Source organism: Schistocerca nitens, chromosome 4 (assembly GCF_023898315.1).
Source record: "Schistocerca nitens isolate TAMUIC-IGC-003100 chromosome 4, iqSchNite1.1, whole genome shotgun sequence".
Lineage (NCBI taxonomy): Eukaryota > Metazoa > Arthropoda > Insecta > Orthoptera > Acrididae > Schistocerca > Schistocerca nitens.
In genome coordinates, this window is record NC_064617.1 from 110,254,127 (window position 1) to 110,268,316 (window position 14,190).

General features: G+C 35.8%; 1 protein-coding gene across 1 annotated transcript in view; it reads left to right on the top strand.

The window, feature by feature from the left end:
* LOC126251888 (hemocytin) overlaps positions 1 to 14,190 on the top strand; it is a 541,167-nt gene that overhangs the window by 307,609 nt on the left and 219,368 nt on the right. The window contains exons 42-46 of the mRNA XM_049952591.1: positions 468 to 559; positions 1,038 to 1,231; positions 2,615 to 2,810; positions 2,934 to 3,106; positions 5,304 to 5,450. Of these exons, the coding sequence (XP_049808548.1) occupies positions 468 to 559; positions 1,038 to 1,231; positions 2,615 to 2,810; positions 2,934 to 3,106; positions 5,304 to 5,450 (802 nt within the window). The remainder of the gene's footprint in view (positions 1 to 467; positions 560 to 1,037; positions 1,232 to 2,614; positions 2,811 to 2,933; positions 3,107 to 5,303; positions 5,451 to 14,190) is intronic.

Here is a 14,190-nt window from a genome sequence, read left to right on the forward strand (position 1 = left end):
AAGAATGCTAAATCATTGTAGTCTGAGCACCATAATGCTCCATTCTGATTTAGGAAAAAAAACCTTAAAATGATTCTTCAGTGAGAAACTGCAGATATAATACCAAGAAAGATAAATGCTTTGCATTAGAAGAATTTTCTGGGAAAGATCACATGTTAATCCTTAAAACATTCATCCAGAAGAAAACAAATAGAAAATCAACTTGGTGAGGACCTAATAAAACTAAAATGACATTGACTACATTTTACCTAACAAAAAAGATGTTTTGCAGGATGTCCCAAACAGCTTAAGAATTTAAAATGATCATACAAGTCTCGTAAGATGTTTAGCAGATTCAGAAATAATGTAGGGTAAAAACAAACATATGACACAGTGAACCAGAAACATCGTTTGTATCTGTTATCGGAAATTTTTGCAGGAGAAATAACTTATCATACCAGAAACTTACTATTTCTAACTACTTGTAGGTTCCAGAGACTGTTGAATTCACTCCCACAAATAAAACTGACTACCTCTGATGAAAAGGATGTTACTGAAGCAGCTGTTCTGGAGACACCAGGTGAGTGGCATCAAAACATTGGGAACGTCTCCCTATAATTGAAGTTATATGCTGTTACTGTACTTCTGAACATTAGATATTCCCTTCCTAACATATGCATAAGTGCTTCTGTATATTTCCCAACCTTTAATTTTGTAATTCAGGGAACACATTATTTTTCTCTTTAAATTACTTGTATCTGGTGTTTTTGATATTAACTACTTGCAATTAATATGCAAATAATAGACATATAAGGATTTATTAAAACATAAAACCATTATTTTGAATATTATCTTGATGCATGGACAGGAAAAGAATTCTTAAAAGAGTTAGTGCAATAATGTTGTTATGTTAAACTGCAAATTAACTGTATTGATGTTTAGTTTTTAATTTTAGCATTCCTCGACTGAGTGAATAAAAAATTTTAGCAGGTTAAAATTAATATTGTTGATGCTTTTTAAATTTCAGTAATCCTTAATTTTATGTACATGGTTTACAGGTGCTGGATGGAAATCGAGCATCATTGACGGAGATCAGTATCTCCAAATAGATCTTGGGTCATCACAGCCATTGTATGGTATAGAGATGTCTGGAGTGCCAGGGACAGACCAATATGTTACCAGCTACCATGTACTGACCAGCACTGATGGCCAGCGGTATCACTACCGGACTGACGACACTGGAGCTGTTCAAGTAAGAGTGCAGTAGGGTCAAAAGTGTCAGCTGCACACCTGTACAAAATGTTTGTGCACAATCGTAAATTAATGTCTGTGCAGCATTCCAGATTGTTATAATGGATTTGTGAGTACACATACTTCACTGCCACACTTTTCAAGTCAACATCTAGTCTGTCTGAGAGCACATTAAACACTGTCCTTTTTTACTCACTGTGTCTGTCACAATATTGTTTTCAGGAAATAGTTCCTGGTCCATAGTCAGTAATGTTCTGATGTACATGGTTGTAGTTCCAGATCTCTTCTCTCACCAAGATATCACAAGTGGCTGCCATAATTTGAAAAATTGTTTGACGTTTTCCTGTTACTTTGCTATATATTAGAAAGGAGTTTATTGTCAAAATTAAAATTGTGTGGAAAATTAACTTCTTCATCCTCTTCAGAGTTTGATTGTCAAACACAGTGTAGAAAATCTATTTTTCACACAAATTGACCCCTGACTTATTTTGCTGTGCTCCTTTTCTCCCAGCCTCTCACATCAGTATAGGTGACTGTCAGTCTTCACAAAGGAGCTCAGATGAGCAGGAACTGTAAGAATAATTATAGGAATGAAGGGGAATACTGGGAAAATATGCTCATAAAATTACAGTCTGTGGGCTTCTAGCTGACCAACTGCTGGACTCCATATTTTTGTGAGTGGCAGCTCTAAAGTATGAACCTTCTGCAATCCTTTTTATTGTCCTCAAGGAATTAACTCCTCAGTGCAATTATTTGGTGAATCGTTACCTGTACTATTTTGACTCTTCCATGCAGTTGACATTTTATTGGTACCAGTACCTCAAAAACTAGTGGGAAAGGAGAAAAAGAAAAGAAAAACCTTACAAAACCCAAGTAAATTCTGTTAATTGTAGTGAACAACATAATTTAAAAAACAAAAAATTAGTCAATAATTAAAAAATGTGAGCTAAACAAATGAGGAATGTAGGTGCAATGTATGTGAACCAGATAAATAGCCCCAAAAGTGTGGGCGAAGGTAGTGATTCTGTTTGGCCCTATAGTGATGGTAAAATGGAGATACTATTTTATTATCAATATTTTTCTATGTTCAAACTCATGATATTTTTCTTTGTTCAAACTCATGAACACCTGTCATTCAGCCAGAACCTCACACAAACAGCCTGCTAATTACTTTGTACTGTAGGATGTCCTTCTTTGCTAAAGATTTTTGTGCCTGACAAAAAGTGTTTGCATTGATATTGACTTCAACAGTTAGTTAATGATTAGAATCCATATCTTGTCTGAGTAATAAAAACTTTAGTTGTAATAGTGCAAAATATTTTTATGATAGTATTAAATATGAATACATATGTGATATTTTAAGTTACCTCAGATTCTGCTGTAGATTTTCAGAGGGCCTATTGATGATACACGAACTGTGCAGCAGATTTTTGCTGTACCAGTTGAAGCACGCTATATTCGAGTGAATCCTAAAACTTGGCATGAAGGAATAGCAATGAAGATAGAAGTTTTTACTTGCTCAGAGTCTCTGACCACCATCACAACAAAAGCGAGCTTTCCACTTCCGACTACACCAGCAGGTTTGTATTATGTAATACTACATGTTTCCTTTCCTTCAGACTGAATTCATTTGGAACTGACATCTTGGTAATACAGTTGTCGAACTTTACCTTTTTTGCCTTATGTAATTTTTTTCATTACAGCTCCAGAATGTGTGGAAGTCATGGGCCTTGAAAATGGTATGATGTATGATGAGCAGCTCACTGCTTCTTCAGTTCTGAATGGTGATATTCATACTTTTGGACCATCTCAGGCTCGTCTCAATAAAGATGGGGCTTGGGTGCCAGGCATAAGTGATACCAGCCAGTGGCTTCAGGTGAAATATTGTTGGGCTCTTTAAAATAAACGTTGTCATAAACTCAATCTCTACAAACATGTCATGATTACTTGCTTTGTGACCATGTATTTTAGCCCTCGCACTACTTATTTTCTCTCTCTCTCTCTCTTTTCCACATATGCAACTTCTGGCCCATTATCTTATATAAGGGATGATCAAAAAGTTTCAGTTTGGAGGTGTTACTGTCCAGAATTGGTATTATGCCAATGAAGAAAAATCACCTTGACCAATGAGGCAATTACCTCACTGACACAACAGGTTGAAGATATGTGTTTGGTAAAACACCATGTCCTGTTGCTTGAGGAATTTCATAACTGACTGCTTCACATTCTCTTCCAACAGGAATCATCGACCTTTTGCGGCCTTTTTTAAGGGACCAAAGGCATGATAATCACATTGGCAGAGATCAGGACTATAGGGTGGGTGATCGAGCATCTCCCAAAGACATAGTACCAATCCACATTCTTCATTCACCAATGGATGTGTACTGGTGTTTGTCCTTTGACAGCCAAGAAAAGAGTGAAGCACATTGATCTTGTTTGGGTGCATTTGGTTATAACGATAGCATGGTTCACATTTCTGTATTTATTCCACACATGTCAGAAAGACACATATACCATACTAATCCCTCGACTACATTTCAGTGCTCATATACCCACATTGGAGCAATGCTATGTTGGATATACACTGTTGCAATGCACTCATATTGGAATTTTTTTATCACCACCATATAATTATTATGTATTCTTTTCCTTCATAAAATCACAGTTGCATGGGTAGATGTATCAGCAGATTCTTTCTGTGTTCTGTAATGAGCCATTGTCTATAAATATCTGAAAATAATGTGTCTTTTCATTGTCCCAATGATTTATCAACACTGACTGTGTGTTGTGTCATCTTATTCCACATGACCCTTTCTTGTCTAATTTATCTGTTTTCTATACACATTCCTTGACCCCATAGTCCAATATGCAAAAATATGGTACAATACAGCTTTGGTCCTATATTTCCAATATCTGATTTTATTTTTAAAATGGTCTCACTGTGTTGATAACAATTTAATGTCAACATTGTCAGTAAAGAAAGCCAATGGAGGAGAACAGTATAACTCTTAATGAACAATTTTGTTCATAGGGATTCACGACAGAATGCTTACACATTAAGTGTGTATGATCTCCTAATAACAGACACAGTATGCTTTTTGTTGTCAGCTCCATACATTCCTTATGTTTGCTTTTCTCACATTTGCTGTGCCTATATTACCTAGTCTTCACATTTCGTAGTATTAAACTATACTGATTTATAATTTTGGATTTGTTTCATTCTTCTTCTTTCATTGCAGGCAAGCTAAGGACCATTTTAAGCCACTGAGCTAGCTTCGCACCTTCTCCAGTATTGTTCTATCTCTTCACCTTTTTCTTTCCTCTCTTCTCTATTTTCTTCTCTTCACTTTTTGCATTGGAGACCTTCCCATCTCTTAATTCTTTAATACATTTTGTTCTGTCTTCAAATTCTTGTTTGTTTATGCCAGTTTCTTCGAGGTCATCATGCACTTTCCTAAGCCAGTTGGGTTTATCATATAATTTGTCAAAATACTGAAAAGTTTCTCTTGCCAGTCCACTAGAACTCATTCTTGGAATGTGCCAGTAGAGCATAAGTCTTCTTTTCCTTATTTTCTGTGCAATTTTTTCTATATCATTCTATTCTTCTGTGTTACTTTCAATAATTTAGATGCTTTTAATCTTATCTCCAGATTCTGTATTTGTTGACTGAGTATGAGTTCTTGATTTATTGTTAGTGATTTACACATTTACTAATGCTTGATTCACATAGATAAGCAACAAAATTTTCTGTGCTTGTATTACTTTTTCCTGCCCTGAAATTTTGTAGCATTTCCTTAATGTAGATATGTATAATTCTGTATTGTTTTTTTTTTCCCTTGGAACATTTGAAACACCCTTTCGACATATGCAAGAACTGATTCAGCTGATTTTCTGTAGTGGAGTATCATGTTTTATGTATAAGTGGTACTGTAAACAAATACAAAACACATTTCTTATTTAGTATTGCTCTTCATGCCAAGCGAAATAAGGAAATGAAATAAGAAACTGAAATGATCATTACTGATTCCTGACTGCTTTTATTTATGTGAATAACATTGTATGATTTCTTGCAGATTGATTTTGTTACACCAAGCAAGGTGACTGGTATAATCACTCAAGGGGCTCCCAGCAGTGATAGCTGGACTGAATCATTTAAAGTTTTGTACAGTCTAGATGGTTTAACTTGGAACCCTGTTCAGGATGAGAAGCGAATGGACAAAGTAAGTAATGTATAAGCATACAATACTTCTTATTTGTTTCTGTAATAAATGCTAAATTTTGTACATATAGACTTTAAGCAATCTATCTCTTTCTTTAACTCAGTTTACTGAATATTCAAAGCTACCTTTTAATCAGAATGAAAGTATGTATCTCTATTATATTATGTAACACTTTCATTAAAAAATTCACAACTTATTTATTTTATACACACACACACACACACACTGATCTGCTTTCCCTAATATCCTCAATAAAAGTAAACAAAGCAAGTGTCGGGGGGCTCTTTATGCCTCAAGATTTGACCTGCAGGTTATTGTAAGGTGGATAAGTAAAAGAAAAAAGGTTAATTATATCAATCATGGAATTATCTGAAACAAAGTGTATTTTACAAAATTAGTTACAAAAAAAACTGTCTTTTATCTGCTGCCATTTTGCTAGAGGGTTTTGGCTTCAGAATACAGAACTCAACTCTGGGTGTCTCCCAAAAAAGGTAACTTCCTGTATGCAAGCTAGAATAGTAATTTTATTTGTAAAAGCCCATATTGATCACAAAAATTGTACAATGCACAGTCACTGGTCTTGGCCATTACTATCTTCAGATCTGTTACAAATAGAAAAACTGTGGTGTAACCAAGTAAGTTCAATTAACTGAAGGAATGTCTACAACTGGCCTAGTGACACATGTTGCTGTTGATGCAGCTCTCCATGCTACTCTTTCCTGCGCAAGCTTCTTCATCTCCCAGTACTTACTGCAACCTACATCCTTCTGAATCTGCTTAGTGTATTCATCTCTTGGTCTCCCTCTACGATTTTTACCCTCCACACTGCCCTCCAATACTAAATTTGTGATCCCTTGATGCCTCAGAACATGTTCTACCAACCGGTTCCTTCTTCTCGTCAAGTTATGTCACAAACTCCTCTTCTCTCCAATTCTATTCAATACCTCCTCATTAGTTATGTGATCTACCCATCTAATCTTCAGCATTCTTCTGTAGCACCACATTTCGAAAGCTTCTATTTTCTTCTTGTCCAAACTAGTTATCGTCCATGTTTCACTTCCATACATGGCTACACTCCATACAAATACTTTCAGAAATGACTTCCTGACACTTAAATCTATACTCGATGTTAACAAATTTCTCTTCTTCATAAACGCTTTCCTTGTCATTGCCAGTCTACATTTTATATCCTCTCTACTTTGACCATCATCAGTTATTTTGCTCCCCAAATAGCAAAACTCCTTTACTACTTTAAGTGTCTCATTTCCTAATCTAATTCCCTCAGCATCACCCGACATAATTTGGTAACATTCCATTATCCTCGTTTTGCTTTTGTTGATGTTCATCTTATACCCTCCTTTCAAGACACTGTCCATTCCGTTCAACTGCTCTTCCAAGTCCTTTGCTGTCTCTGACAGAATTACGTCATCGGCGAACCTCAAAGTTTTTATGTCTTCTCCATGGATTTTAAAACCTACTCCGAATTTTTCTTTTGTTTCCTTTACTGCTTGCTCAATATACAGATTGAATAACATTGGAGAGAGGCTACAACCCTGTCTCACTCCCTTCCCAACCACTGCTTCCCTTTGATGCCCCTCGACTCTTATAACTGCTATCTGGTTTCTGTACAAATTGTAAATAGCCTTTCGATCCCTGTATTTTACCCCTGCCACCTTTATAATTTGAAAGAGAGTATCCCAGTCAACATTGTCAAAAGCTTTTTCTAAGTCTACAAATGCTAGAAACATAGGTTTCCCTTTCCTTAATCTAGCTTCTAAGATGAGCCGTAAGGTCAGTATTACCTCACGTGTTCCAACATTTCTGCGTAATCCAAACTGATCTTCCCCGAGGTCAGCTTCTACCAGTTTTTCCTTTCGTCTGTAAAGAATTCGCTTTAGTATTTTGCAGCTGTGACTTATTAAACTGATAGTTTGGCGATCTTCACATGTGTCAACACCTGCTTTCTTTGGGATTGGAATTATTATATTCTTCTTGAAGTCTGGGGGTATTTCGCCTGTCTCATACATCTTGCTCACCAGATGGTAGAGTTTTGTCAGGACTGGCTCTCCCAAGGCCGTCAGTAGTTCTAATGGAATGTTGTCTGCTCCCGGGGCCTTGTTTCGACTCAGGTCTTTCAGTGCTCTGTCAAACTCTTCACGCATTATTGTATCTCCCATTTCATCTTCACCTACATCCTCTTCCATTTCCATAATATTGTCTTCAAGTACATTGCCCTTGTATAGGCCCTCTATATACTCCTTCCACCTTTCTGCTTTCCCTTCTTTGCTTAGAACTGGGTTTCCATCTGAGCTCTTGGTATTCATACAAGTGGCTCTCTTTACTCCAAAGGTCTCTTTAATTTTCCTGTAGGCAGTATCTATCTTACCCCTAGTGAGATAAGCCTCTACATCCTTACATTTGTCCTCCAGCCATCCCTGCTTAGCCATTTTACACTTCCTGACAATCTCATTTTTGAGATGTTTGTATTCCTTTTTGCCTGCTTCATTTACTGCGTTTTTATATTTTCTCCTTTCATCAGTTAAATTCAATATTTCTTCTGTTACCCAAGGATTCCTACTAGCCCTCGTCTTTTTACCTGCTGCCTTCACCACTTCATCCCTCAAAGCTACCCATTCTTCTTCTACTGTATTTCTTTCCCCCATTCCTGTCAATTGTTCCCTTATGCTCTCCTTGAAACTCTGTACAACCTCTGGTTCTTTCAGTTTATCCAGGTCCCATCTCCTTGTATTCCCACCTTTTTGCAGTTTCCTCAGTTTTAATCTACGGTTCATAACCAATAGATTGTGGTCAGAGTCCACATCTGCCCCTGGAAATGTCTTACAATTTAAAACCTTGTTCCTAAATCTCTGTCTTACCATTATATAATCTATCTGAAATCTGTCAGTATCTCCAGGCTTCTTCCATGTATACAACCTTCTTTTATGATTCTTGAACCAGATGCTAGCTATGATTAAGTTATGCTCTGTGCAAAATTCTACCCGGCGGCTTCCTCTTTCATTTCTTACCCCCAATCCATATTCACCTACTACGTTTCCTTCTCTCCGTTTTCCTACTCTCGAATTCCAGTCACCCATGACAATTAAATTTTCGGCTCCCTTCACTACCTGAATAATTTCTTTTATCTCATCATACATTTCATCAATTTCTTCATCTGCAGACAATACAGGCTTTGGGGACCATACAGCCCAAGAAATTAGTATAAGATTAGGAAAACCGTTTATTTCAACTGAATGTCTAACTACTACATCTAGGAAGTATAATGACCAGAATATACAGCATTTCCTTAACTATCTGTGTAAAGAAACTTGGGAAGACATCTATGAATGTAAAAGTACAAATGATAAGTTCAACAAATTCCTAAATAGTTTTAGCTATTATTTTGAACTTTGCTTTCCACTCCATAAAAAGACAGTTACAAAAAAGGATCTGAAAATAAAATGGGTCACAACAGGGATACAAATATCTGTGAAGAAAAAGAGATTACTTCATGAAATATCTAGACAGCACACCACATCCCCAGAATTTGATTCCTATTTTAAGAATTACAAAAAGATTTTAACTAAAGTCATAAAAGAAGCAAAAAGAATGGCAAATAGTTCCTTCATTGCAAATGCACAGAATAAAATGAAAGCCATATGGGAAATTGTAAGGGATGAAACAGGAGTAAAACAGAGAGAATACCATAATATCAAACTGAACGAAAACACTTCTGTAATATCTGATTCCCAGCAGATAGCAAATAATTTTAACTCATATTTCTCTGAGGCAGCTGAGATTCTGGTGAAGCAAAACTTTCAATATGCTGTCACTGCAAATCAGATTAAAACTATCCCTAGTAACAAGTCTCTCTTCCTATACCCAACAGATGAACAGGAAATGCTAAAAACAATTGGGGAGCTATAATCAAAATTTTCCTCTGGTACTGACAACATACCAGACCATATCATTAAAAAATGTGCACCATTAGTAGTTAGGCCTATGGTAGACTTATGCAGTAGTTCACTTTCTCAGGGAATCTTCCCAGAAAGGTTAAAAATAGCTAAAGTGAAGTCATTGTACAAAAAGGGTGAAAAAACAGATATAACAAATTAGGCCAGTCTCTCTACTATCTGTTTTTTCCAAAATAATTGAAAAAATCTTTTATAAAAGACTCGTAGATTTCATTGAAAAAAATAAACTTTTCTCAGCTGCACAGCATGGTTTCTGAAAATGTAAATCCACTGAGACAGCTATTATCGATTTCTTAAATGAAGCTTAAAAATGCATTAGATAAAAAAGAACACATAGCAGCAATATTCCTAGATCTTTCAAAAGCATTTGCCATCATTAACCATTGTCTATTGCTTAGAAAGCTAGAAAATGTTGGTGACAGAGGCCCAGCCTATGAGTGGGTAAAGTCATATCTACAAAACAGACACCTAATACTTGAAGTCTTGCTCAAAGAAGGAAAAAATTTAACTTCCTATCAATCAGAAAAACAGTGTGTTAAATACGGTGTGCCGCAGGGTTCCATACTGGGACCAATCTTGTTCTTGCTGTTTGTAAATGACCTGGAACCATGCAGCCATAACTATAAGTACATTAAATATGAAGATGATACAAATATCCTTATCAAACGAAATACCCCAGAAGAGCTCCAAAATGAAATAAAAAAGAGCACTTCACATGTATCAGAATGGTTCGCAATGAACAACTTAATAATAAACACACATAAAACAAACACTATGCATCTACACACAGTGCAGAATAAACAGCCTTCAACTGCAACCATAGAACTGTTAGGTAAAGGACTTGAAATTGTAAATAGCACCAAATTTTATCACTACTAAGATATGGTTTAATTTGCTGGGGAAATTCACCACCCAGCAAAAGCTGTTTTATTGCACAAAAAAGAATTATAAGAGCAATGGAAGGCTCAGCACCTCGATCTTCATGCAAACCCTCATTTAAAAAGCTTCATATTCTTCCATTACCATGCCTATATATCCTAGAAACAATAATGTTTATAAGGAAAATCGTAGATGAAAACAGCAAGATTGCTCCAAAAAAACCAAAATATCCATTCATACAACACAAGGAATAATCAAGATTTACATATGCAGTTTTCACATACAACACTAGAACAAAAAGGACCCTTGCAAGCAGGGAAAAACTGTATAACAAACTACCTAAAAGAATTAAGGCAATAACTAGCATGCATAAATTCAAAACTGCAGTGAGTGACTACTTGCTACAGAATTGCTACTATAGTGTTGATGAATTTTTATCTACAATGTAAATATGTGAAAAACTTAAATAGTTTATACAATTAAGGCCAAAATAAGAAATGTGTACATGTAGATTTATCTCTGTATTATATGTGGTCTATTACATATATGTGTGTGTCTGTTTAATCAAGGCCAAAAGTATGAAATGTGTGCGTGTAAAATTTATTTGTGTATTTGTGAGATGTTATTCCCATTGTTAGAGTTATATTGCTAGATGCAATAGTTTTTCTGTTAAACTTTATTGCAAATTGTTTGACTTGTCCTATATCATTATGTACCCCTGTACAGTGTATGATTCACAGGACCAATAAATATACAATACAATACAACACAATACAGCTAGTTGGCATATAAACTTATACTACTTACAGTGACACATAAGTAAAATAAAAATATTAACATGATTAACAGCAATGCATACCAGCCATGAATACTACAAAAATATTCTGATGCAAGTATCAAAATTTATTTATCTAGTCAGTAAGTGCCGGTGGTGGCCTGAATATGTCCACCATATATAAAAATAACTGAGGCCAGTAGAGGGCACTATTGCTAGGGTACAGAAGTAACCAGTATTGTAAATACAATGGTTAAATGACATATGCATCATCATTACTTAAAATTACTTAACATGGCAAAATGAGCATCTGACAATGAAGCTTCATAAACATCAAATATGTGGAAAAAAATCCACATAAAACGTGTGAAGATTAATGATAGAAAGCTACTGGCCTGGCAAAGTAAATAACACATAATTGTGTAAGAGTCAGAATCAAAAGTTTAAAAGTAACATCACATCTATAAATCAAAACTTTTCAGCATGACAAACAATTAAACAATACCGTAAGTGTAAGTGCGTTAACAAGTTAGTGACTATCAATTAAAATCTTGAAAGCTGATTGCACATTCAGAATGGAATCTCAGTGGTGCTGCCTTGTGGCTTCTCTGTAAGAAGTTTTTGTTTTCCTGTGGTGGAGCTTGCAAGAGAAGGCCCAGTCTCCTCATTGTTGCATTGTTGGCTGACACACAATCACTAACCAAGCTGCTGTATGCTGGCCACCAGCAGTACACCACTAGTTTTCTGTTTGTAACAGATGTGAAAATGTCAGTGGCCAAAACCAAGAATTATAAATTGTACAGTTTTTGTGACCAAGGCAGACTTTACAGATAAGTGCCATAAAATGATTGCAGGCTCATTTACAGACTTTACGTCTTGAACTGATAAATAGTAATTTTGTTCTTCTATCTGACTAATGAATTGGAACTGTTACTTAAAAAATTGTTGCTTGTGTATTTCATTCATTTGTTGCAAGTTATTACACAGCATATACACTCATGAGCAACTGAGCTACAGGTGGCTATTCAGTTAGAGAGGGGACACTTCTGTCACAGTGACAAAAGGAATAAATCAACGTTCATGTTACTGGAATGTCAGTCAAATGTTGATAAGATTTCAAAGTAGTGCAAAGATTAGCAACTTGCTTTAAATGCTCAAAAAAGCAAAATTTTGCATCTAAAATGATAATAATAACATGCGGTATCTTGTGACAACAATATCAATCAGTCCCAGTTCGAATCTGTCAACTTATACAAATACCTGCATATAACAATTCATAGGGATATGAAATGGAATGATCGCTTTGGCTGATTTACAAGATTATTTGGCAGATTACTAGGGAAATAGGGAAATCCAATCTGTCTACAAAGGAAATTGCTTAGAAAACACTTGTATTACCCATTCTAAAATGTTGTTCAGTTGTTTGACACCCATACGAATAGGGACTAATGGGGTGTATAGAACATAGAGAGAGGAGGGCATTATGAATAGTCACAAGTTTCTTTGTCCTGTGTGGGAGTGTCATGGAGATGCTAGAGGAACTGTACTGGCAGACATTTGAAGATCAATACAAACTATCCTGAGAAAGCTTACATACAAAGTTTCAAGAATCAGCTTTAAATGGTGAATGTAGGAATACAATCTACTATGTTTCACTCCTGTAGGCATTGCAATGAGAAGATTTGATTATTTACAGCCTGTGCAGAGGCTTTTAAACAGGTTCTTCTTGTGCTCCATATGTGAATTGAACTAATAACTGGTACCATGGTGGCATGAGACGTGCTATCTTTCAAGTCATGTAGACAAGGGACTTTTCATTGTTCACTATATCAAAGAGTTACATGAATACCATATGCAGTAGGGAGACTGGCATTTCCAAAGAAACACTTCCATTGTGGGACTGCTAGTGGGTGTTATAAGCACACAAAAAGGTCAAATGGAGTGATAAGTTATGTTATTTGATGATACAAGCCAGTTGCATTGACATGGATTGAAATGGAGCCCCATACACGTCTGTCAGTGTCTCTCATCACAAGTGATGTAAAAACCTACCATCTGATCATGTGTACCCCTTTTGCCTACAGCACCCCACAGGCAGTCTGTACCATCAGTAATGCATTGACCCAACTCAGTATTTGCTCGGAATGGTTTTACAAAAACTCCATGATCATGACAGTGCTTATGTAGCTCCTAAGTCACCTGCTATTGTTCCTATTGATCTCACCTGAGATACCATCAGTAAGATGTTTCTGTCATGTACCCTTTTTATGACCAATCTTGTTAATTTTCTGGACAGTGGTTTGATAGTGATGGATCAGGATGGCTGCGCAACTCTTTTGGTTTTCAACAATCCCTGCCGTGAATTGTGTCAGGGTGTAATGAAATGCTATACACTATTAGGTAGGCATCTAATTCAGTTTCTTGTGAAGTGTATGGACTTGTACTATCCAACCATATAACCTTTCAATAAAAACTGTTGCTTTCATGAATAAAGGCAACATTTTGCAATTAGGATGGAATGTTTGTTAATAGCGCTTCTTTGTTATGCTAGTAGTTTCAGCTTACGCAGGCATTTCAAGTCTACATCCAGAGGAAGTTGCCAACCTCATGAAATGGCAGTGAACTCACATGAGTTCTGCTTTTTGTGATGATTTACAAATTATAGTAGAAATGCAGCTGTTCATGGTGGTTCACAGTCAGTACACTTATGGCAGGAAATAGTTGTACACTGGCTATGCTCCATGAACATTAACATTTTGAAAATGGGTTTCCAATCAAAAAATAATTGTGTAACTAAGAAGGAATTTTAATATACAACATAAGTGAATAATGTTGGATGAATTCAACAAATTAATGGCTTCAACATCCCCTGTGAAGCACCTGTAGTTCGATCTACTTTACAAATGGTCATGTCTGTGTGAGTGTTTTTGCTTTTATATGAATATGATATTTTACATTGTTTAGTGCCACAGTTAATTTATTTTCATTGTTTTTGAAAATAACAAAAATTTGTATGAGAAAAGTAATTATTTTGATTGATGTTAGTTAAAATATAAGCTATTTCATTATACTGAAAATCTGATTTGTTTTCTCACAGCATGATTGATGATAAAAG